The sequence below is a fragment of the Alexandromys fortis genome, unplaced genomic scaffold, assembly GCF_014885135.2.
Source record: "Alexandromys fortis isolate MF-2015 unplaced genomic scaffold, M_Fortis_MF-2015_v1.1 scaffold_81, whole genome shotgun sequence".
Lineage (NCBI taxonomy): Eukaryota > Metazoa > Chordata > Mammalia > Rodentia > Cricetidae > Alexandromys > Alexandromys fortis.
Window position 1 is genome coordinate 3,336,180 of NW_026067960.1, and position 25,702 is coordinate 3,361,881.

The 25,702-nt window shown below is 48.8% G+C and overlaps 1 protein-coding gene across 1 annotated transcript in view; it reads left to right on the plus strand.

The window, feature by feature from the left end:
• Cass4 (Cas scaffold protein family member 4) overlaps window positions 1-25,702 on the plus strand; it is a 39,225-nt gene that overhangs the window by 4,460 nt on the left and 9,063 nt on the right. The window contains exons 2-3 of the mRNA XM_050152923.1: window positions 15,960-16,373; window positions 23,891-23,992. Coding sequence (XP_050008880.1) covers window positions 15,960-16,373; window positions 23,891-23,992 — 516 coding nt within the window. The remainder of the gene's footprint in view (window positions 1-15,959; window positions 16,374-23,890; window positions 23,993-25,702) is intronic.

Here is a 25,702-nt window from a genome sequence, read left to right on the forward strand (position 1 = left end):
AGAATGAACAGCAAAGCCTTCAATGCCCAGGAGACTGGGTGGGAGGTGACCCAGTGGGACATTCAGCATGGGCATGCCAGCCACTGGCTGGGATAAGGGTGCTTTCAGAGGCTTTGTCTGTGAGGAGCAAGTTCAACTCAGCCCGTCTTCACTGAGGCTGTAAGCCGGGCATTCCACACTCAGTGCCAGAGAGCACGCATACGTGTGCGCCGCACGTGCGGGTTCATACGCCTGAAACTGCAGAGCCACAGGCCCAGCTGAGCCCACTCCTCAGAACTTTCCCTGCTCCCTCCTCCCTTCTCTCAGGCCCCATCTACAAAGCCTCTTTGGAACCTATCTAAATCTGCTCCCTACCCCACATACTCCCATCACTCTCTCTCCCATCTTGTCTTCACACAGCATGCCTGGACATTGTTTGACTCCGCTGGGTTCATGGTTGGTGTCTGTTTCTCTCTGGAAAGACATTCTAGGGTTGGGCGGGCCCTAAGCTGCTTATGGTGCTAAAGGGGCCTCAGCAGTGCGTGCGTGCGTGCGTGCGTGCGTGCGTGCGTGCGTGCGTGTGTGTGTGTGTGTGTGTGTGTGTGTGTACAGTAGGTGCTCAGTAAATGCCTCCTGGGCCATGTGTAACAGGCAGTTATAGGGAAGCATACGCAACACAGCCTCACCACAGAGACAGGAGCAGCACTTCCTGGTTGTCAGGTATCTGGAAACAGAAGTCACCCTGGACTCTCAGCTCTTTAACCCCTCCTAAGCCCAGCCTGAGCGCCACTTGACCTGGATTCTTGAGAAATGCCCCCCCCCTTCTATGGTCACGTGGCCATTTAGCTTTGCATTTTTAGGATTAAAGTCATGGTCACAAGAACCTTCCCTCTGAGCTTGGCAGCGAGTTCCCCTCATCATCTCATGAGGTGAAATAGTCCAAGTGCAAGACCCAGTGAGGAAACACAAGGAGATATATTTTCGTGCCTTAACCCTTGACCCGACGCAGCGGCTTTGGGCTGCAGGAATTCTGGGGCAAGAAGACCGAGCTGATGTGGCAGCTGGGTCAGAACAACAGGCAGACCAAATGAACACAGCGATTTCAGGTGCAGCCAGGTGACCTGGCAGGTGTGGTGGACACAGAGAGCCGCCGTGGAGATGCAATGACACATTCCAGGCAAAAGAGGGGGCATGCGCAGCAGATCATGAGCAAAGGCCCTGTGTGGGGAACAGGTGCCCAGAAAGGTTGGGTGCTCAGAGCAGAGGAAAGAAATGAAGAGACTGTCCAGAAATGAGGCTGGAGAAGGGAGATCAGTGAGGCAACATAGCCTCGTTTGCTGTGTCAGGACTTCAAAGCTCCAAAGGAAACTACTCACCTACTTAAAGCGGATGCCACCCCCTGGTTGATGTTTGAAAACATTCCTTGGGTTGCTAAGCAACAGAAGCTGAGTGAGAAAGGACAGAAACCTAGAGCTGAGCTAAAAAACTCAAGGCCAGGGGTTTCACTTCCATTCCAGATAAAAATCATCCTATGTCCACTGGCATGGAGAAGGATTCATTTCCTCCGAACTTTGGAAGGGAACATGAGCAGAAGACCAGTGTCCCTCCTTCCATTCTATACATACTGAGGGCCTACTGTGTGGCAGTCACTAGTCTGTACATACTGAGGGCCTACTGTGTGGCAGTCACTAGTCTAAGTGCTTCAGAGGAATGAGTGTCTGCTCTTTCACACCCTGTATTTATTGATTCAGAGACAGAGTCTTACTGTGTAGCCCCAGCAGGCCTGCAATTCACTGTGTGTCCAGACTGGCCTTGAATTTGGAGGTCCAATAGCATCTGCCTCCTGAGTGCTGGGACTAAAGGTGCATATCACGAAGCCAGCTCTTCCTCATTATGTCATAGCCAGTTGTTACCACTCATCTATAAATCAACTGCACACTCACTGTCTGTCTAGTCTCTGGTTTAATGGTCTCTTTCCTCTGGACATTTTCTTTCCTATAGAAGACATTTTATTTTAAAAAAGAAAAAGAAAAAAAGGAAGGGAGAAAAGGGAAAGAAAGGAGAAAGAAAGAAAGAAAGAAAGAAAGAAAGAAAGAAAGAAAGAAAGAAAGCCATCACTATATCACTATCCTGGAGCTTCAAACATTGGCCAGCATCAGAAAGTTCAAAAGGAAGAGAGCACAGGACGCAGCAATAGAGCGAGATGGGGAAGCAGCCCTGGAAATGCAGTGCAGTCCCTTTGAGCTGCAATGACTAAGGGAGGAAATGACAGAGACCTAGAGGGAAATCACTCTGAAAAGGAGGAAGGGGAGACTGCTAAGAAGGCTGCCTCCGAGGAGAAGACAGCTCTCCAATGTGAGCTGCACAAAAAGGGGAACTACATTTTTCAAGAACCGTTTCCAAACATGTATTGTTCATGAAACGTTTGCTTGGCTCAGAGGATGGCTGTACGTTCAGCCCAGAGCAGAGGTGTGGCAAGGCAAAGCCTAGGTGTGATCCCATTCCTGGACAACAGCCTTGGCTCCAAGCAGGAGGCTGTAAGACCCCCCCCCCGTAGGAGCAGAGTGAACCCCAAAGCTGCTCTTGGCATTCAGGAAGCATTTGTTCATGAGCTTACAGGTGGGAATTGCAAACTATTATGTTCTTTACCTTTGTTGCATTTTTATTGAGAGAAAGAATGTGTGCATGTGTGTGTGCCATGGCCTGCGTGGCCTTCAGAGGACAACTTTCAGGAGGCAGTCCTCTGCTTCCACCACCCGAGGATTGAACCCAGGGCGTCCGGTCTGACAAGTGCCCTTCCATCGTCTCACTGGCCCAGGAGTATGTTTGTTGGTTGCTCTTAGGGGAACAGGTGTGGAGAAGAAAGCATAGGGTCTCTGTCCCCAGAGATGAGATGTTTGTTACCTGGTCAACAAGACAAAAAAAGAGAAGAAAAAAAAAGGACTTTGTGGAATGTTTGCTTCAGGTTCAGAATTTAAATTGAACTCCACTGAAAGAGATATAAAAACACAGGGCAGGGCCAGGCGGCAGTGGTGGATGCCTGTAAGCCCAGCACTCAGGAGGCAGAGGCAAGCAGATCTCTGTGAGATCAAGGCCAGCCTGGTCTACAGAGCAAGTTCCAGGACAGCCAGGATTACACAGAAAAAAAAAAAAACCTGTCTCAAAAAACTAACAAACAAGTAAATAAATTGGTCAGTTCCCAATGTTTATATTGCCGGGGGGGCTCCATTCTGTGAGTGCTTCACTGGTGACAGGATCAAAAGCCACTGAACAATGACCAGAGAGGACCGGGCCAGTGGAGTGAGCCACCCGTTAGCCTGTCACTTCCAAAATAATAAACCCAGTAAACCGGCGTGAGTGAGCGCACACCAGCCGAAAGTTGACACGGTAGGGTCCCACAGGCCTCCTTGAATCCCTGAAGTGACCCTGGAAAACATGCGAAGCCAGTGTGCAAGTGTGAAGCTTCCGAAGCCAGTGTGAGTGTGAAGCTTCCGAAGCCAGTGTGTGTGCGAGTGTGAAGCTTCCGAAGCCAGTGTGAGTGTGAAGCTTCCAAAACCAGTGTGTGTGCGAGTGTGGAGCTTCCGAAGCACACATGTGTTGTTGAATGACTGCACCAACTTTGAGCTCTCCTTGGTCACTCCAGTGGGAAAGTCACATCCCTCAGGACCTGTCTCTGGTAGGCCAGAGGTTTTTAGGTGTGGCACACAGGTAGTACTTGACAAACATCTGCAAATTATGTATAATTTACATTGCATTAATGCATATGAAAAAAAAACTAGCTCATCAGATCCATACTTTTAAGAGTTAATATTGATTAAGGAAGCTTAGGGTTTTTTTTTTTTTTTGGTTTTGTTCCGTCAGTTTTCCCAATCAAGTATCTTTTTTTTTCTTTTTGTTTCCTTTCATTTTCTTTTTTCAGAGGGTCTCACCATGTAGCTCTGTCTGACCTACAACTTGCTGTATAGATGGTGCTGACCTGGGACTCACAGACATTCCCCTGCCTCCACTTCCTAGGTGCTAGAATTAAAGGTGTGCACCACCAGCCCTGGCTCTAACCAAATACCAGGATACATCAAGCAAGAAGTAGGGGTGGCGTTTTCTGTGAGGAGGGATCCACCAGAACCAGGACAAGGCTGGGCTGGGCTTCAGAGTACCAGGCTAGCCAGGGCTACCCAATAAGACCCTGCCTCAAACTCTGAGCTTAGACCAAGGGCTCCAAGTACCTGTTTCCTAGCACACACAGGCCAAATAAATAGAAGTGTGCTTGAGCGAGTGGGCAAGACCCACCCCCGCTGGGAGCCCAGTGGCCAGACGTCAAGAAGGAAATGTTTAATTCCTGGTGGTGGCTTGGAATTTTTCTAGCCCACAGTCTTCCTCAAAGAAGGCATTGCCTTCCACACTTGTCGAAGTCTTTGTAAACGTGTGGCTTTTCATTCAAACCAGCAGGAAGAAATGACTGCTAGGTAGGTCAGCGTTCACTCCCACCACGAAAATGTCGGTCTACATCTGGGTTACGCTATGAACTAGGGGCATTTTCAGAGGGATGCGGACGATGAGGAAGCAGCCCTCCCTGGGTTTCCCTTTTTCTCCTCTATGCTGCCTCTCAGTCATGTCCGCTGGGTTTGCCTCCTTCTTTGTCCTTGGTGTCTCCTGACTAGGCAGCCACCAAGGCTGTCTGCATCCAGACTGGAGGATTCCCGGGGAAAGGTCTGTGGGAATACGGCTGTTGGTTTCTGTCCAGAGAGACAGGCCAGAGCAGGTGTTGGAGAGCACTGTCAGGCACATGGCCTCTGAATTCCTGCAGCCTCTGTAGAGAGCCAGAGGCCTAGGGCGATCATCTTTGCCTGTGCTGCCTCGTGAGGAGGTTGTGGACATGGGTTGTGCCCGGGTCTGTAGAGGATCAAGATGAAGGTGAGTTGTGAGAACCGCCCTCCTTGTCTGACATCCCTTTTTTTCTATGGTGGATTGCCAGGGGCCCTACACGAAGAGCCTGGGGTCATTTCAGACTGTCTGCTGAACCTCCAGGAGGTTTCCAAAAGAATGATACCTTGGGAAACAGATTTGGAAACAAAAGATTCTATTTTATTTTAAAAGTTACTTTCTGTGTATGGGGGCGGGTGTATGGGAAAGTCTGAAACTTCAGGCTGAAGAAGTGCCACAAGTACACAGCAAGTACTAAGCCTCCTAAGCTACCTAACAAAACCTTGGGTCAAAGACAACACAAAAGGTGACATTCTGCCCAGTATTTTCTTATTTTCTTTCTTTCTTTCTTTCTTTCTTTCTTTCTTTCTTTCTTTCTTTTCTCTTTTTGAAAACTTAAATGTCATATTGCATAAAAAGCAATCAGGGAGGGAGGGGTCGGGGGCATCCTTTCAGATAAACGGCGCGCCGGGTCGCTTAGCTCCCTCTGGACAGCTGCTCCTCTTTAACCTCCAGCTACTTTGCACTGCTTTGGAAAAGCAAGGGCAGCAATTCCCTCCAGTGTCTACATCTAGGATGCTGCCAGGGACCACTTGGCTGTTACCTCATCTAAACACCCCCAGTCCCCTTGCTGATGGGATACAGGGTGGAACGCAGCTGACTGGGACAAGGGAGGAGTGGCTGCTCCACGTGAAACAACTGGATATAGCACTGATTCAGAGGGCAAGTTCTGGGCACGACATAGGAAGCTCTTCTGGCTATTTTAAGAGACTCTCTCAGTTCCCTATAGTGCATGGAATTTTACTTTAGTGTAAATACAGCTGGGGAAAGATTCTCAATGGAAAGTAACAGAGAAAAAGCAGCTTCAGGGCAAGCAGTGGTGGCACACAGCTTTAATCCCAGAACATGGAAGGCAGAGGCAGGTGGATCTCTGTGAGCTCTAGGCTAACCTGGTCTACAGAATGAGTTCCAGGACAGAGAACCAACACTCAGGGATACTCAGAGAAACCCTGTCTCTAAAAAGGAAGAAGAAAAGAAGCTGTTTGATGCTAGACCTGGTGGCACCGGCTTGTAACCCAGTTACTTGGGTGGTGGAGGCAGAAATATCACAAGTTCAAGGCCAGCCTGAGCAACTAAAGGAGACTCTGTCTCAGAATAAAAAAGTAAAGGACAGGGGCTGGAGAGATGGCTCAGAGGTTAAGAGCATTGCCTGCTCTACCAAAGGTCCTGAGTTCAATTCCCAGCAACCACATGGTGGCTCACAACCATCTGTAATGGGGCCTGGTGCCCTCTTCTGGCCTGACAGACAGAATATCGTATACCTAATAAATAAATAAATATTTTTTTTAAAAAAAAGTAAAGGACAGCTGGAGCCTGGGAAGCTCTGGGTCCCAGGTCAGAATCTCAGAACAGAAAAACAAAAAGAACGTGGGAGCAGGGTTGTGGGAAGGCGCGAGTAAGCTCCTTTCTACGCCATAGGATGGTGATGAAATACAAAGAAGGAAGGAGAGACAATGGGAAGACAGAGTCAGAGAGGACTGGGAAAGGCAGGTGTTGGAGAGAGAGGTGGAAAGAGGGGGGCTGCTGGCCTGCGAACATCATGGGATAGCACCAAGGATGAGAAAGTGGGCACATGGCTCCTTCAATCGTGTCATGAATGTCACTATGTCCTGCTACTACACTCCAGCTCATGTGTCCCATGTGTCAGGCCCTCCTGCTAGCTGAGCTACCTCCCCTGCTGGAACTTTGTGCACAAGACCCAAAGCACCATGCATCTGCTGCAGGAGGGGGAGTGTACAGTGCAGCCTCCTCGGCCGCCCAGAGCCTCGCCTATCCTTCCCAGACCGCCCAAGTCTTCCAGTGTAAACAACTTGAATATTCATGCACCAGCAGGTTTAGTCTGTGGGAGTAAAGGGTCTCAAAGTCCAGTGATTCTCGGGGTTGAGGCCGTAGCTCGGTGGTAGTATGCTTTCCAGGGTAGCAGGAGAGCCTCAGTTCAGATTCCCAGCGTCCACTGAAAAGCCAGCGCTTGTCTATAATCCCAGCATGGGTCAGTGGGCAGAGACAGGAGGATCCCTGGAGCTTGCTGGCTAGCCAGTCTAGCAAAATCAGACCCTGTCTGAAACCTAAGGCAGAGTGCCTTTGAGGAAGATACCCTAAGTGGGCTGCTCCTCCACACACGCGACAACTTTCTCCCTCTTTTTGCTCAATTACAACAAGTGACATTGGATGGCATTCACAATCACAGGGAGGCTGTGGGATTAGGGGACTTTCACAGAATCGCTTTGCTACGGCTCCTCAGAGCACCCGACCCTCCTCCTGTCCCCTGTCTGAATGTCACCTTATATCAGAAGTGGCACCCCAAGGATGCTCTGCTTCTTCCTTGAGGTCCTTCCTCCTCTGCAGCCGTCCCTTTGCAGAGAAGGTGGGTGAGAGCTCGGAGGCGGTGAAGGGGTTTTGACTTGGAAAGTTTTTTTTCTTCTTTTCTAAACATAATGTACCTTTCTTACTGATGGAAAACAAGCATTCTCGGTCCCCTGGGCAAGGCTGTCTGCTCTGCTCTGATGCTTCCTAGCTGAGCTTTACGTCCCCACGATGTGAACTTCCCCAAGCTTAGCTTTCTCGTCAAAATATCTGGTGGACCCTTTGGAGACCTCGTTAATGGGACTTCCCATTTCCCACCCGTGCACAGTATACATGTTCTTTTATTTAATGTTATGGTGTGTATATGATGTTGGGGGTCTATCTGTGCCATAATTTGGGTGGGGAGAGCAGCTGACAACTTTGTAGAATGGGTCCTCTCCTTCATCTGGGTTTCAGGGCTCAGACTAACATCATCAGGCTTACACAGGAAACACCTTCACCTGAGCCATCTCGATGGCCAGTATATGCTACCTTACCTTTATATTTTATTTTATGTATACAGGTGTTTGGCTGTGTATATGTATGTGCACCACATATGTGCCTGGTGCCCATGGAGGTCAAAAGAGGGCACTGGATCCCCTGGAGCTGGACTTACAAATGTTTGTGAGCTGCCAGTGTGCGCTGGGGATTGAACCTGGGTCCTCTGGAAGAGCAGCAATTACTCTAAACCGCTGAGCCGTCTCTCTAGCCCTGTAGTTTATTTTTCTTTTTAAGGTGTAGTTTCATTTAACCATCCTTTCATGGTCCAAAAAAGGGAAGTGTGGGAGAGACCTTTACCTTCCTAAAAACTAAGAATTCTTGAAAATGAGCCATGGCGCCTGTGAGACAGAAGCGGAAACGTTCAGCGTGGCCATGGGTCAGAACTGTAGTTCAGAAGAGGCCTGTGTTCACCCTGCAGGGACTGCTGTTGTCTGGGCCACTCTCTCCTTCGCTGTCTCCTGCTGTGGGCTCACCATGTGCTAGATCCCTCCAGTGTCTGTGGCTTCAGCGGAAGCCATTGCATGACTTTCCTGTCCCCAGCGATGACCTCTTTTATTTTAGAGGCAGAGGAGTCTGGGGACAGGGACATTTTGTGAAGGATAAAACAAACAGGAAGCAGAATTGGGCCCCATCATGCTGGCTGAGCCCCAATTTGGAAAGAGGGAAGGAAGGAAGAAGAGAAGGTTCCAAAACGGAGAGACAATCAGGGACTTTGCGGAGTCCTGCCTTAGGCACGGGTGCTCACAGCCCACGGCTACTGACTTTCACCTCCAGGAGAAGCAGGGCAAGCCTTAAAGCCCAGCCATGGGTGGGCTGTGCAGCAGCACACTGCTTCCCCTGATCCCCTCAGAGGTATATTACTGACTATTCATTGTTATTATTACTGTATGTAGGTATGCATGATATGCATGTATGTGGGCGCACATTCTGTGGCATGCATGTGGAGGTCAGAGAATTCTGTGGAGTCAGTTCTCTCCTTCTGCTACTTTCCGGGGATCACACAAAGGTCACAGCCATTCCCGGCTCAGCCATCTCCACAGTCTGCTACTTCGCTTTTCTTATTCCACTGGCTCAGCCCTTTGAGAAGCAAAGTGACTTTTTTTTTTTTTTTTTTTTTTTTTTTTTTTTGNATAAGAGACAGAGAGAGAGGAGAGAGAGGAGAGAAGAGAGAGAGAGAGAGAATGAGCACATGGTAAATTTCCTCATGTAGTGTTCCCCTCTCTCTCTATTTTTTTTTTATTTTCAAGACAGGGTTTCTCCGTAGCTTTTGGTTCCTGTCCTGGAACTAGCTCTTGTAGACCAGGCTGGCCTCGAACTCACAGACATCCGCCTGCCTCTGCCTCCCAAGTGCTGGGATTAAAGGCGTGTGCCACCACCGCCTGGGCAAAGTGACTCTTTAAAGTCGGCCTGTGATGCCACAGCCCCCTCCTCACCCACGTGTCTTATAACTGTGGTGCTCACAGAACTATTTCCCGCCCAGAGCCTATCTGCTGTCTCTTTGTTTTACTTCAGTGCTAGCGTGGAGCCCAGGGCCTTGTCGGTGCCAGACAGCTCCTACCAGAGAGGCACAGTCCCGGCCTCTGGTCATTCTTAAACTAGCTCATTCTAGATTTGAACTTGTTTGGCAAATTAGACTTATGTTGAGGGAGCAGGCTATGGAGATGTGACAGTGACATCTTCCAGGGTGACAGGCCCCATCTGAACCCTGATGGATGGTCTCTGTTAGGTGACCTTGGGTACAGAAGTCCCTTAACCTCCTCTGGTCTTAAGTGCCTCAGAGCTCTCATAATGAGCCCAACCAGGCAGACTTCCAGACCCCGTCCCCAGGTCCGACCCTTGACTTTCTGCATTTTTGTCCCTTCCATAAACTGGGATCATGGGAAGCAAAGGTATTGTTGAGGGGCAGGCTCCTGTCGTGCAGCCTGCAGAGGGGATTCGGGGTTAGGTACAGCGAAGATGAAGATGCCAGGGTGATCGGAACCAGGAAAGGATGCTTCCACATTTCCCTGGCTTCGGCGAAGGTAGGACAGATATGGCGCGTCAGTTTTCCCAGCGCGAGCCTCCTGCTGGTAGTTACCTTTCCCTAGCGCTTCCCCAGTCTTTCCCTGCAGCCACGGGAAAGCAGGCTCCACCCACTTTGGGCATCCTTAAGGCTATCTGCCTTGAACTCCGTACACCCCACCTAGCCACGAGGTATAAATAGTAGCCCCGACAGAAATCAAAGCCCTGATGATTATGAACGGCCTTCCAGCTGTTCCAGTTCCCCTGACTCCTCCATTGGCGCCCCCACACACACCCTCGCTTGGGGCTTCACGTCTCTCTTCCTCTGCCGACAGGCCCTCCCACTCACCCTTCATCTGACTAAGCCCCGCCCCCAGAAAGCCACTGTCCCAGAAAACTTTCCCCACCTTTCCTACCACAGCTTGCCCTAGGCAGGCCTGGCTTCTTCCAATTTCCCTTTTTTTTCCCCCATCACACTCATAAAGCCTCTCATTGACTTCTATGGATCCGACATTTACTTCTGTGGAAGTTGAATGGAAACAAGCCGTATCCATAAGATACATTAGTAGATCAGGGACTGTCGCGTTTACCACGGTGCCTTCAGCGAGATTCTGGCAAGGGTATATTCATATTTGCTTATGTCCTGGTGAGTGAGTGGATGGATGGATGGATGGATGGATGGATGGATGGATGGACAATTTCTCAGGTCTCCAGCTGATCAATCTCCTCCTCCAGCTAAATAGAGTTTGTGAGCTGATTCTTGAGGGTCCTTCCTCCCTGCCCAGTGAGGTCACCTCTGTTCTTTGTCTTCAAGACAAAAGGGTCCTAAATCCCTCCTGCTTCTGCCTTCCAAATTCATGTCTCTTCTGTTTCCTGACTGTTGACTGGAGATGTGCAAGTGGCCATGGAAATGCCCGTCTGAGGAGGAGGACCTAGTCAGAGACATGTATGAGGTCACACGGGAAGGCTTGAGGATGTGTGAACAGGGGAGCTAGAGGAACTGGAAAATGAAGAGTTGTCCAGATGGCCACATATTTCTCCCACACTGGGCGTGGTGGCACACATCTGTAACCCCAGAATTTAGGAGGTAGAGACAGGGTGAAGTGTGATCCTATGGGCGGGAGAGAAACATCCAGTCACAACAGGACCAGAAGTTCAGTTCTTTAGGGACTATAGACCAGCATGGGCCATGTGAGATCCTGCCTCAGAGCCATAGCAGCTGTAGAGATGGCTCAGAGGTTAGGAGCAATGGCTGTTCTCCCAGAGGTCCAGATTTGATTCCCAGAACACATAGGTGGCTCACATAGTCATAGCTGTGACTTCAGTTCCAGGAAAATACAATACCCTCTTCTGGTTTCCTTAGGTGTCAGGCAAGTACATGGTGCACAGATAAACACATGCAGGAAAAACACCCATCAAAATAAAGAATAAACTAAGAATTTTCTAAAACAAATAAAACCATAAAACTCAACCTAGCAAGAAAGGAATGGACATGACACTTGTTTTAAAAAAAATTTTTTTTCACAGGGCTTGGCGGAGCATGCCTTTAATCTCAGCACTTGGGAGGCAGAGGCAGGCAGATCTCTACGAGTTTGAAGCCAGCCTGGTCTACACAGTGAGTTCCAGGATAGTCAAAGACACACTAGAGAAACTCTGTCTCAAAAAATCAAAAAAAAAATCATAAAAACAAGAATGAAAAGGAAAACCTTGGGGCCAGTAAGAAGACTCAGTGGGTAAAGGTGGTAAGGGGATCTCCTGCCTTGCCTGGTGACTTGAGTTATACCTTAGAGACCCATTCTGTAGAAAGAACTGACTCCGGGAAATTGTCCTCTGACCTTCACAGGCATGCTGATGTACACGTGCAACCACAAACACGCACACACAAAAAAAGGATTTCAAGTTTTAAAATAAGAACATCATAAGAAACAGAGATAAACATGTGTCCTACACTGTCATGTAAGTATCCATGCCAATGTTTCCAAATTAACACCCTATTAAAGAACAGCTTGCGAGTCACCCTCTGATACCACTGGACTGCTGCCAGGTTCCATGGCTGTGGCTGCCAACAGCTTCCATATGTTAGTTTCAAAGGACTGGGCATGGCAGTGCCAGGAGCCTGGGTGCACAGTGAGGACTTGCTGCTGTTGTCATAGGGGCTACTGTGGTGTCTCCTCTTCCTCTGTGATGAACTGGCCATGACTTGCCCTGATGGATTTGCCCATAGGGCCTTCCATAGGTCCTTCATGTGGGAGCCCAATTCTGCCTAGAGGAAGGCAGCCTCTACAGGGTGACCCCTGAGCTGAAAACTGGTCATGCATTTGAAAGATGCTGGTGAAAGAGTGTCCTGGGCAAATGGAATGGCAGGGGGATGGTTCCAAACTAGGAGCATCATGAAAAGTCAAGAGACAATATGGTTAGAAGACCAGCAATGAGGGCAGGAGTGGCAGGCCTGAGGGACGACCACGGGGGCCTCAAAGCCACCCCCAGGAACTTGGCTGGCATCCTAAAAAGTAGTTGTGAGTGATCTGAGTTTTTAGACAGGCTCACATGTGTGAGTGTGTGTGTGTGCATCTGTGTGCATGTGTGTGCATCCGTGTGTGTGCATGCATGTGTGTGTATAGAATATTACAGGAAGAGATCCATTGAATCCAAAGGTTATTAGATCTCTCTGACCCTCTATTTTCCTACCTGTAAAATGGAGACAAGATAGCCTGTGTCTGAGACTTCTGGAATTTGTGATATAAAATGTCTGAGCACTCAATAGGAAATAGGGTCTTGTCCCATATAGTCCACTGTGTTCCTAGGATCCCCACGCGTGTTTCATTCCTCTTCTGGTGTTCTTGTTGCTGGTGTTTCATTTTGTTTTGTTTTGACTTCTTGAGACAAGGTTTTCTATAGGCCAGGATGAACTTGAACTCCTGATTCACCCCCTCCTACCTCCCCGAGCTGGGATGACAGACATGTGTCACCTTGCCCTGTTAGCTTCCTTCTTCTTGTGCAGTAAACTTGGTCTCTGTTATTAAAATTTGGTGACCGAGGCTCGGGGCATTTCTGTTGCTTACCTAGCATACTTGATGCCCTAGGTTTCGTCTCCAACATTGCCACTAATTAATTAATCAGGAAATTGTAACTATCGATCGCTTGCTGTTTATAAAGAACCACGATACAGAAGGGACTCGCACTGTGGTATGTTAGAGGTCACTTTGCTTTTGAAGATGTGGCCAGGAGCAAGCAGTCAGCTGCAGGAAACCATATGTCAGGAATGAGGCAGCTGCTATCGATCCAGGACAGCTGTGGGTGCCCCATGGGGCAGATGCTTCCTGGCTTGGGTGATCCTAAAAACCCATTGTTCTCTGGAAACACCCCCGCCTCTCTGAATGTCCAGTCCCAGAAGAAGCCACTGCTGTCTGGACAGTGTGGCTCAGCTGCTTTCAACAGCTGCTCTGTGACACCCATGGTGAACCAGATAGATCCTGCACGAATCCGTGATAGGCTTCCCCGCCAAAGCGCTTTGGATAGATTTCCTAAGAACTGTGAAGGGTGAAGGCCAGCTTTTGTTTTCCATTTTCCCAAAATAGATGGTTAAGTTGTAATATTCTCTCTCTCTCTCTCTCTCTCTCTCTCTCTCTCTCTCTCTCTCTCTCTCTCTCTCTCTCTCTCTCTCCCTCTCTCTCTCTCTCTCCCCCTCTCTCTGTCTCCTGAAACAGGGTCTTAGCTCATAGCCCATGTCCTAGAACTTAGCGTGTGGTTCTGTCAGGATTACTGACATTAATCCTGCCTCAGCCCCCTGAGTAACGGAATCACTAAGTGGCTTTCAACGAGGTAAATCTGTGAGTCTCCTACAGATTTAGTGAGTTGCCGACGCCGTGGCTCACACACACAATGCCTGCACTCAAGCAGTGGAGACAGGAGGATCCCGGAGCTCAGCCTGGGTTATAGAGAACCATGCTTACAAAACAAACAAATTTTGGAAAATATTCCTGTCACTTCACTAAGTCCAAGCCTTTAGTCAACTTCCCATGAGAGTCCAGAACCCTACTCTATTGGAATAATCTGTTATTTGCCACTTACCTGTAAGCCTGGATATTAGCATGTGTTTTTTGCTTAATGTTGTTCTTGTTGGCTGGAGTCCTATTTTTTGTGTATGTTATTACCCCCACTCCCTTCAGCACATCATCCCAACTGGTTTCTGCAGGCCTCCAGGCGAAACCATGATGTCACATTCCAGGACAGCATCTTCTGGTCCTCTCTTTGAGCATTCTCTTTAAATATTAAAAGGGTTGGCACGGTTAACACAGAAAATGCCCTCGTCTCCCACTCTAGACAAAGCTAGGTGTCCATGCTCCAGCGTTTTATCTGCTAAAAACTTGACAGTTACAGCAGCGTGGCTCCACCCTGGTCATCATCCCAGCGAAAGGTTAATGTGGACCCTGGGGACACAGCTGAGGGTGAGGAGGGTGTGCACCCTGCTCTTGTGGGACACAGGCAGAGAGGTGGTTATCCTCTGTGAGTTAGAGATGAACATGAACTCAGGAAGATCACAAACAGACGGGAAGAACCAGGTTGGTTTGCAGGGTGACATCCGAGACTCCTCTTTCGCAGGAAGTGACATTCGAGGAGAATCCAGAAGCCTGTGTGGGATTTCAGTGGGTAAAGAGTGACTTGAATGTTTGGGGAAAGAGGGACGAGCAAATGGACGGCACTGCAATCCTCAGCAAGGGTGATCATGGGAGACTGGTGGGGAGTGTGGGGGACAGAAAATCGCCAAGGGCCTGGAAGGTTCTGGATCCCAAGGATACCAGGGCACTAAGGGTTGGTAAGCAGGGAGTGACATGACCGAAATTAATGTTTCTTAAATCTCGGTGCCAGACAACAGTAGCATTCGGTAAAAGTTCGCTGAGCTTCTGAAGGAAGATCTGTTACCTTAAGAGAAGGCAGCCAGAGTACAGGAGTGCCAAGCCCGTTCTCGGCTTTTCAACTCAGTATTGGAAAGTCCCTAAGCTTGTGGATCACCGTGGGGGACAGGGGAAATCCACAGGCATACAATGGTTCCACAGGGCCCATTACCTGTCTGGAAGAATGAATTCAATGTAGAGTAAGCAGGGAGGTGACCCACTGCTCAGGATGAGTGGAAGCCACCCACCCCCAGGGCAGTTTGGGCAGTCTGAGTACTTCCAAGAATGGGTTAAGAAGCTCTTTAAGGGTTGCGGAGATGGCTCAACAATTACGAGTGCTTGCTGCAGAGGATCCGAGTTAGGTTTCAAGCACCCAGGTCTCTTTGAGCACCTCAGGCATTTCATAGGCGTGTACACACATGCACACACATGCACATACACACACACGAGTGAAAAATATTTTTAAAAGCATTTCCATCATTCTTGGCAAAGAGTGTTAAACGTGTGTCACAGACATATCAAAAAAACAGAGTCTTAGGTGGCTCTTTCAGGCAGGGACAGTGCAGATTGATCAAAACTTTTGCCGCAGAACTGTCCCCTGCCCCCGACAGTACTCAGGATGTGCCTCCCACAGATGAGGCAAGTGCTCTACCACCGAAACACATCTTTATTGTTTTTTAAAACAGGGCTCACTTAGTTGTCCAGGCATACATTGAACTCTCAATCCTCCTGCCTCAGCCTCTCAAGTGCTGGAACCACAGGTGTGAGCCACCAAACCCAGCTAACAAACACCCTTTAAGCGTCTATATAACTAGCCTGAGGCTGATGCTGGTGACAGAGTAATAGATAAACAAAGTGTATTCGTCTCATATATATGCATGTATACATATGTACGCACGAAGTTTTCATTCTAGCAATAGTTCCATTGGTAGCTGTCGTTGTTATTCTCATTTTATCCATAAGAAAACTGAGCTTCAGAGAGGGTGGCTACTATGATAGGCACACAGGCACATGGACATGGGACTTTGACCCAATTGCGCGTCATCATACAGCATGTAAGTACAGTTTTAAGAAAGGGCTTTTTAGGGCTGCTCGCCTTGGGTTTGGGGATGCAGGCAAAGCATCCCAGAAGCTGTGGCATCACCAGAAACCCTGAGGAGGGGTATGAAAGCAGCCTGGAGGCTTGTTTATGCTGCAGTGTCTTGGTGGCCTGGTGCCGCTGACAGCTACGGTGACCACACATTCATTCTCTCCCCCCAGACCCTGTTGGCCAGGGCGCTTTACGACAACCATCCTGATTGCTCCGATGAGCTGGCTTTCTCCAGAGGGGACATCCTGACCATTGTGGAGCAGAACGTGCCAGAAAGCGAAGGCTGGTGGAAATGTCTGCTCCACGGGAGGCAAGGCCTGGCTCCCGCCAACCGCCTCCAAGTCCTCAAAGAGAACCCTGCAGACAGAGGCCTCCTTAGTGGCCTGGACACAGATCTCACCAGCTCAGTGGCGCTCTATCAGGTGCCCAGCTTGTTCTGCCCACCACCCCCGGGGCCCGTGTATGAGCAGATGAAGAGCTGGGTGGAGGGGCCGCCTCCAGCTACTGCTCAAGTCTACGAATTGCCTGCCTCACCTTCCAGTGCCAGGATCATCTGTGAAAAGACTCTGACCTTCCCCAAGCAGGTGAGTTTGTCTCCAAGGAAAGCACAGTAAAGGGTACGTGATACCCAGGGGTGTCGATACACCCCCGTCATTGCCATTGATCAGATCAAATGTGCAAGACAGGACCTCAGAGCCCTGTCGAGCATGGCTAAGGCTCGACCCATTTCATTCACACTCAGCATCCCTGCGCCTGCCCAGGCTCACCAAGACTGGCCACCCTGTGCTGTCAGTTGAAGGCCCACTGAGGTGTGTTTAGGAGCCTGTGGGCTACCCCACACCACAGAAACCACTAGGAATAAGAAAGACAAGTGACGAGTTAATTCACAGCATGTCAAAGGCAAAGCACTTCTCACTGCATTCAAGGCATGCATCAGTCTCCACAATTTACTTCTAAAATTGCTGTAGGAACAACACAAGAAGACAAATAGAGATGGGGGTGGTGTGGTCACACTGGTGCCAGGAGATCGGGAGGGGGTATGGTCACACTGATTCTGGAAGATCAGGAAGGGGTGTGTGGTCACACTGGTGCCAGGAGATCAGAAGTGTGTGTGGTCACTCTGGTGCCAGGAGATCTGGAGGGGTGTGGTCACACTGGTGCCAGGAGATGGGGAGGCGGTGTGGTCTCTCTGGTGCTAGGGAAAACCTGGAGGTCCCCAAGTGTTTGCATGGGAGAAGGTCAGTTACAACACTTTTGAAAGTTTTTTCCCACTCTCACTCATTTTATTGAGCGTGCCTGGGCCACGGCCCATGTGTGCAAACCACAGGACACTTTCAGGAGCTGGTCCTCTCCCTTCCTCCGTTTGCAGGTCCCAGGGCTCAAACTCAGGTTCACAGGCTTGGTGGCAAGTGTGTCTATCTACTGATTCATTCATACCCCACCCCCACCCCCTGCCCAAGAAAACCGTCTTTTGTCCCTGTCACAGTGGCAAACAACTACATAGAAATAAGAAATGGATTGTTTCTATGCAGTTGTTCTAAAAAGGAAAACAGAACCCTTTAACCAAAGACTAGGCAAGATAACAAAGAAACAAACAAACAAAAAAAAAAAACAACAAAATTATGTATGTGTGTGTATCGTGTGTGTATGTATATGCAGGTGCACATGTGTGTATTGTTTAATGTGTATGTGTTCGTGCATACAAGGATACATGTTTATGTGTTGTTGTATACAGGTATGTGTATGTATCATGTGTGTGTGTGTACACAGGTGCACATGTGGTGTGTGTATACGTGTAGTGTGAATGTGTTCGTGCATGCAGGTATACATGTGTATGTGCTATTGTATACAAGTGTGTGTGTGTAAGCGCGTGTGCACGCATGCATTGTGCGCATATGAGCTGGAAAGACCTAGAACCCACACAAGTAGTTCTCCTCAGGAAGCAGAATTGAGAAAAGAGAAAATTAAACAAGGTAATGAGCAGGGACCTTTGTTTTATTCTGTCCCATGTTTCCCAGCACCTAGCATGAGGCAGGTCAGCAATCAACATTTCATGAGCAAACAGATCAGGAACTGATGGGTGTCCATGGGACACATGTGGCACCTGTGAATTCTGCAAGCAGTGGAAGGAGCTTGGTAACTATGGTCACAATATTGGGATCTTAAGTAAGGAGAGGATAATTAAAAGAAAAAAGGAGAACGATGATGTGGTGTTAGTCCCACAACCCTGGCCTTCCCAGGACTTTAAGAATACAGTACAGGTTGCCTGGGGCTGAAGCTTGATTGGTGTGGTGCTTACCTAGCATTCTTGAAGCCCTGGGTCTATCCCAAACACTGCACAAACCAGGCCCAGTGGAGCACCACCGTACCCCAGCACTCAGGAGATGGAGGCAAGAGGACCAGGAGTTCAGGGCCAATCTCAGCTATAGAGTGAGTTTGAGACCAGCTTTTGCTACCTGAAGCCCTGTCTCACAAACAACAAACAAAAGCTCACTGGCCTCGGGGTTCAAGGACTGTAGGCATCCTCTAACATCTGAAACTTGGCAGTCTACCCCATGACACACTGCCCTTGGCCATGCAGCCAACAGTTGTCTTAGAGAAATGAGCAGAGAAACACCGCTGCCTCTGACATGGGGGTGGAACAGGACCCCAGAACTCTCTCACACCTCAACTCCCTCCTCTCCAGCTTCCAGCAGTGCCTGGAACAGGACACTAATCCTTTCAAAATGTGAATACTTCAGATTCCTCAACTCCCTAAGCTGCCAGGCAGCACAAACAGTTGTCACACACAGGCACTGGCTGCAGACAGCAAGGGGATACAGTGTGAGCCTCCTACCACTGGCCGCAAGGCGGGCTCTGACTCTCTTTCCCAGTCTCCATTCAGCACCCAGCAGCTGTCTGGATGGCTGACTCAGGAGGGGCTCTGCCTGTCTCTTTAAGAATAAGTCATAAGGGGCACAGACAGGGTCTATCAGGTAAAGGTTCCTACCAAAAAAGAAGCCTGGTGACCTGAGTTTGGTGTCCAGAACCCACATGAGGGAAAGATTTGGCACATTGCCCCTTGACCTCCACAAGTGCACGATGACACCCATGTGTGTGCAATGATATAAGTCATTAAAATGCGGAAAAGACGTCATGCCGGCCAGTTTGAATTTGAATTTCCTTCCAAAACTACTAAAATGTTAAAAAAAAAAAAGGTAAAGGTCTGTCTGACCCTCCTCAAAAGGATAGCATATGTGATGCCCACTGATACCCGCTGTTGCCCACTGATGCCTGCTGATGCTCACTGACACCCCCACTGATGCCCACTGATGCTCACTGACACCCACTGATGCTCACTGACACCCACTGATGCTCACTGACACCCACTGATGCTCACTGACACCCACTGACGACCACTGACACCCAATGATGCCCACTGATGCCCACTGACACCCACTAATACCCACTGATGCTCACTGACACCCACTGATGCCCACTGTTGCCCGCTGTTGCCCACTGATGCCCACAGATGCCCACTGACGCCCACTGACACCCACTGATGCCCGCTGTTGCCCACTGATGCCCAGAGATGCCCACTGATGCCCACTGTTGCCCACTGATGCTCACTGATACCCACTGACGCCCACTGATGGCCACTGATGACAAGCCTCCCCAGTGCCCAGCACAGGTCCAGGCTCCACTGTCCCCCTGGAAACTGACACAATGTGAGGGAACGCGAAGTTCACATTGCAACTTAACTCAGAGGATGGGTGCTGTGTGTGCAAGGAAGGTCTGTCCTTGAGGCCTGTCAGCAGTGTACATCCTTCTGGGAGGCCCCTGTGGTGACCAAGAGAAACCACAGTGACTGAAGGGGAACTCGGGTCCTCTGTCCCTGAGCAAGTTCTCCAGGGACCACAGAAAATACCCAAGGAATGTCCCTGCCTTCTCTCCTTTAGGTTCCCTCTTTGTCCTAACTATATTCTGGCTTCCTCCTCCTTTTCTTTCTCCTCCTCCTTTTCTTTCTCTTCCTCCTTTTCTTTCTCTTTCTTCTTTTCTCCCTCCTTTTCTTCCTCCTCTTCCCTCTCCTCCTCTGAAGGGGCTGGAGTCCTGGCTCCTTTGACTTCAAAGGCAGCTACTATCAATCCAGAACAGTAGGAGGTCTCCAGCACCCTCTGTCCCTTGTCCCTGTGTTGGGGACACATCAGACTGACGACGTCTAAGGTGAGCCCCTAACTGTACCCTTAGGAGATTCTATATAATTTCCTCTATCCCCAAAAGGAAGAGCCAGGCACTCCAAGAATAGTCTGGTCCACAGGGAAGCAGGCATGGATGTCTTTGGGGCTCAGGCATCTGCCATTTATCCCTGAGTCTGAGGCTGTCCAGAAAACATCTTCCAACCAAGGACAGTCACAGGTAGGATTAGGGAAACCCGGCCCTTTGAGCTGTGTCCACTGCAGTCTGCAGACTCAAGCCACAGCTGGAGCAAAGCCTTTCACGGCTTCTTTGTACCAGTGCCAGCTCCAGGATTCAGAGTGGCCCAGAGTTAGACACCAAGATGGCTGGAGCACAGCACAGCACGCCTCTCAAGTTGTCGTGAGCCTTTCGTCTATGTGCCAGAGTCAGTGTATCTGAAGCCTCTGAGGGCCTTTGGATTAGAATGGTCCTCCATCCTACACAAGAGGATTCCAAGCAAGGTCAAATGGCCCATGCTGATGAGCCATATGTGAGCCCAGGGCAGAAACTGATGTTTTCAAGTCAGTCTGTGTCTATCTGTCCACCTGACCTTAATCCTCAACATCTCTGCTCTCCGTGTGGCCCTCTTTATGTGAGCCTGGCTGAAATTATTTTTAAACATATTTCATCAGTTATATAGGAAAGTTCTTTTTTATTACATTTATTTATGTTTGTGGAGGTCAGAGGACAATTTGTGGAAGTTGGTTCTCTCGCTTCATCCAGGGAATCCTAGAAATCGAACCAGGTCATCAAATTTGGCAGCAAGCACCTTTACCCACGGGGCTATTGCGCTGACCCCAAAGCGACTCTTTCCGCTGAGTTTTTGTCCTTTTGTCACCTTCAGGTCCTGGAGGTACAGCTCAGTTACTAGTGTGCACACTAGCGAAACCAAAACAGCTTCCAGAAGCCCGCATGTCTTCCTCCTGCAGCTTCACCCAGGAAACCACTCTTCTGAGTTTTTGTTTTACTTTTCATTCCAGCTTCCTTTATTTAATGTGGAAGCCTGGCTTGAAACACACAGAAACCACATGCAGAACAGACTTCCATTCTGAGAACGGCCACGTTGGTATTTCAAGTGTAAAGGGACAGATTTTCTGCGATACTCACTTGGAATTACTTCCCATCCCTGCGAGGCTTTGGAAACTACAGTTCTTGGCTTGTTCCTTAATTGACTGCATCTAACTTAACACTTTCCCAAGAAGGGGCACATTTCTGAAGTGGCACACACAGGAAAGTCCCTGGGTGAACTGTAGGTGACTCCCACAGTCACTTGTGACCCACAAAGTCAACTATTTGCACAAAATAGGCAAGGAAGGGCTTGGAAAAGGAGGGGTGCAATTAAACTGTTGATGAGTTTGGTCCTGGGCCAATCAGCCTAAGACCAGGGACAGAAACAGGGTTTGATTTTTCTTTTCTCTCTTCCTCTTCTTCTTCCTCTCTCTCTCTCTCTCTCTCTCTCTCTCTCTCTCTCTCTCTCTCTCTCTCTCTCTCTCTCTCTCTCTCTCTTTCTCTGTTTAGTCCTTGCTGAATTGGAACTCACTCAGTAGACCAGGCTGGATTCAAACTCACCACCTCCAGACTTGATTTTTCTAATATGTGTGTATATGTGTGCATGTGTGGGGGTGTTTATGGGTGTGCATACACATGTATGGATGGACATGTGTGTATATACATACGGTAGTCAGAGGTCAACCTCAAGTTGTCCACCTTGCTATTTTATGGTAGCATTTAAACAGCATGGTAGAACATGTCATTAATCCACCCCTGGGGAGGTAGATACAAGTAGACCCTGCGGGCTTGAGGCCACCCAGACTGGTCTACATAGCAAGTTCTAGGCCAGCCGGGGCTATATAGTGAGACCTTTCTTGAAACAAAATAAAAACCACAGCTACACTTATTGGGGGCACATGCTTGCCACAGCACATATATGAAGGTCAGAATTCCACTTATCGGAGTCAGTTCTCTCCCCTCGCTGTGTGAGTTCCAGGGACTGAACTCAAACCATCAGGCTTGGCTGTTAGCGCCGTTACCCAATGGGTGAGCCACCTTCCCTGCCTGCCTCCTTTCTGTTGTTGCTTTATTTTGTTTTTGTTTTTTTGAGACAAGGTCTCTCACTGGCTTGGAACTTGTCCATTCTGCTAAGCTGGAGAGGCAGTGAGACTAGGGATCACCAGCTCCCCAGTACTAGGATCACAAGTGGGTGCCACCATCCCGGCTATTTTCATGCAGGTTCAGGGGATTGAACTCAGGTCTTCATGTTTGCAAAGCAAGTACTTTACTGACAGAGCCACCTCCCCAGCTAGAGCGCAGAAGGTTGCTGAACCTGGGATGCTGGTGACGCCCCTACAAGCAGTTTCTAAAGTACAAGCTGAGGGAAAGGTGGACTTTAGGTGGGGCAACAGTAGCTGTGTTGGATAGCCCAAAGAGCCAGCCCAGGCCTGGGCTGTAAGGTCTATCCCTGAGAACCACAAAGTGGAGACAGGTGGGATGTGAGAGTCCCCCCTCTTATCCAAGCTTGTGAGGAGTCTGCCCCTCCATGTGGGGGACTTCGGTTTCCAGGTACCAACGGGTGTTTCCTTTTTAGGATAGTACTTCAGGAAGTCCTGCTCCTGAGGGCCCACAATTTTAATGGAACTGTGTCCCTTGTGAAGAAGAATGCAGTTTTCAAACAGAGGTTTGATTCTCAACAGCTGCAGTGTGTCTTTGGAGAGACACAAGCTGTATGGCTTCACAGCTGCTTTATCCATGCTTGTGACTGCAGCTGAGAGACAGCCAGGAGAGTGTTCATGTCTACTACCATCTAGAGCTGTGTGCCTCCATTCACCAAAACCAAACCCAAGGCATGCTTAACTGGTGTCATCCCCAGGCTGGGTGACGAATACAATGATGAATAAAGAGACCCTTGCCCAGTTCTCAGAAGCTGCTCCTCAGCCTGGGTTGTCCCTTGATCTCCACATTAAATCCTGAACCCCCTACCCGCAGTGATCTAACTCGGAAAGAACTCTACACAGTGCCGGGTTCCTTAGGACCTAGCTAGGTGGTTCATCTCCCTTTGGGTTTTCAGCAAATTTATTTGGAATTCTCTTGCCTGTCCTTCGTCCTCAACCTATGGGCCTGATATGACAAATCCTGTTTCCTTTTCTGTGTACTGTATGTCATGGCACCCAGTATGCTTTATCCTATTAAAATAAAACATGGCAGGAAGTGTTGCTCCGTCAGTGAGTGCCTGTCTAACATACATGAAGTCCTGAGTAAGCCCAAGGGTTGGTCCCCAGAGTACAATAAAGCTGGGTGTAGTGTGGTACGTGCCTGTAATCCTAGTCTGTGTGCTGTAGAGACAGGAAGATCAGGGATTTAAGGTCATCCTTGCCTTCATAGGGTATTCAAGCCTGGCCTCCAATCATGAGGCAAGCTTGTCCCCGCTACAGGCTCCTGCGCCAACCCCCACCCCCGCACTCACATTCATCAGATATGCACACCAAGAATCCGTATTCTAACACACTTCCCAGGGGACTCTGACACAGGCACGATGGCCCACCTTGTACGGGAGACATGTCCATAACCATGGTTTCTCCCTGTAGCGTCCCGGTCCTCCTAGCCTCCAGCAGGTCTTTTGACATCGTGACATGACATCGCCATTTATAGAGTTCTTGCTCAGAAACTGTTCCATCAAGTCTTTAAAGCTTGCCAAAAAAAAAAATCTTAGAATATTTTACATAAAGTTAGAATTCAGTTTTGGGCTACATTCATATCTCTCCTCAGCCCATGGGTCTCAGGATGGACCTGCCTGCTGGTGACAGCTAACACGCATGGCTGTCTTCATTGTTTAGAAGACGACTTTGACCATGACCTTGGGAATCTTGACTCCACTCTTTTTCTCTCCAAGACCCTCCACATGCTTCCCAGACCTGCAAGGGCCTCGTTGCCGACTCTGCCTTCCCAGGTGTACGACGTTCCTGTCCAGAGCCGGATCTCCTCAACCCTGAAGGTAAGCTTCTCTGCACCCTTCCACACCCTAAGGTTTGGTGCCCCGTCTGAGTTCCCCAAGTCATTTACCGTTGTGGTTTTCTTCATTCACAGTGCTGACTTCCTGAAGATGAGCTTCCAGGGTTTATTTGGGTGGCTGCTAGGACATGTCTGTGCTTGTAGCCCTCCTCCACCCCACCCCCACACCTTGAGCTGAGAAGGTGCCCGTGCTTAGACACACGCACAACCACGTGCGCACACACTCACACACACGGGGGTGGGGAGAGAGTCGGGAGCCATTGAAGAGGAGCAGCAAGCAGGCCGGTCAGCATCAACACAATGGGGTGTCTTGGAGAAGCAGAGTTCCAGGACTCCATTTCATGCTGTTGTTGAGCATGGCCCTGCTTATGGCCCTCACAGCCACCAAGTCCCTCATAACCTCTGAGCTGTATGGAAACTCTAAGGGGTTTCCTGTCCCTCACCGGGCAGCGCCACGGGCACTTCTAATGAAAGTGATTGGCTTTTCTCCAGGCATTGCTGCTGAAACAGACAGATGATTCAGCGACCACCTTTAGAAAGAATTCAGAGATGTGATCGTTAGCAAAGTTAGTTTAAGATGTTTTGGTTAATGGCTTCGAGGCAGAAAATTTCAAGGAACAATTTATAGTTTAGAAAGGCAACACTTCTGATAGTTGAGCAAGGGACTCGTTGAGGTCAGGGGCAAGAACAAAGGCAGCCTGTTATTACTGACTGACTCTTGCTAAAGATGGGTTGGTGACCAAAAGCAATAATTAATTTCTTGTACCCATTTTTGTCCTCAGCTTTCTGGTATGATTTAAGAAAAAAAAAAAAACTATTGGTGAATGGGTGTGCACTTTGAGGACTTAAAGTAGAAATGACTTTTTTATATATATAAAAGTTTATATTTGTGATTTTTTTATAAGATTACCCTTTGAGATAAATCATAAAATAATTGATCTTTTCTTTGTAATTGCAAACAGCTGCCTGCCAGTACAAAAGGAACTGACTGTAATATTCTTGGCTTGCTTAAATCTTTGTTAATTAATTTTAAAAGAATCATTGCTTTGGGGTGACGATATTATGGTGGGAAAATTAATACAAAGGAAAATGTTTACTTGTGGATGTCTAAGAAAAACATGTGACTTAATCATGTGATCATAATGTAATTTCTTCCTCTGCAAAGATTTTAATTTGTTTTTGGAAAATATGTAACTTTTAGTTGTAAAGGTTATCTTTTCTTGCATAGAAATCTTTGCCTTAGGATCATAGAAGAGAGAAGAGAAATAAGAGAGGTAGAAAGCGAACATCAGGGAAGATGGAGAAGGAGAACATCAGGGAGGACAGAGGAGAGCGTCAGGGAGGATGGAGGAGAACGTCAGGGAGGACGGAGGAGAGCGTCAGGGAGGACGGAGGAGAGCGTCAGGGAGGACGGAGGAGAGCGTCAGGGAGGACGGAGGAGAACGTCAGGGAGGACGGAGGAGAGCGTCAGGGAGGACAGAGGAGAGCGTCAGGGAGGATGGAGGAGGATGTCAGAGAAGAAGGAGGAAGAGGAAAGCAACAGAGTAAAAGAAGAGAACAGAGAAAAAACCAGTAGGAGCAGACAGAGAAAAAACTAAAATGAAAAATTAAGCTTTGACCCTCAGAAAAGTTTTCTGTGTGTGCATGCAGTTGTGCCGACTCCACACCTCTTCGGTACCTGACCTGCTGAGGG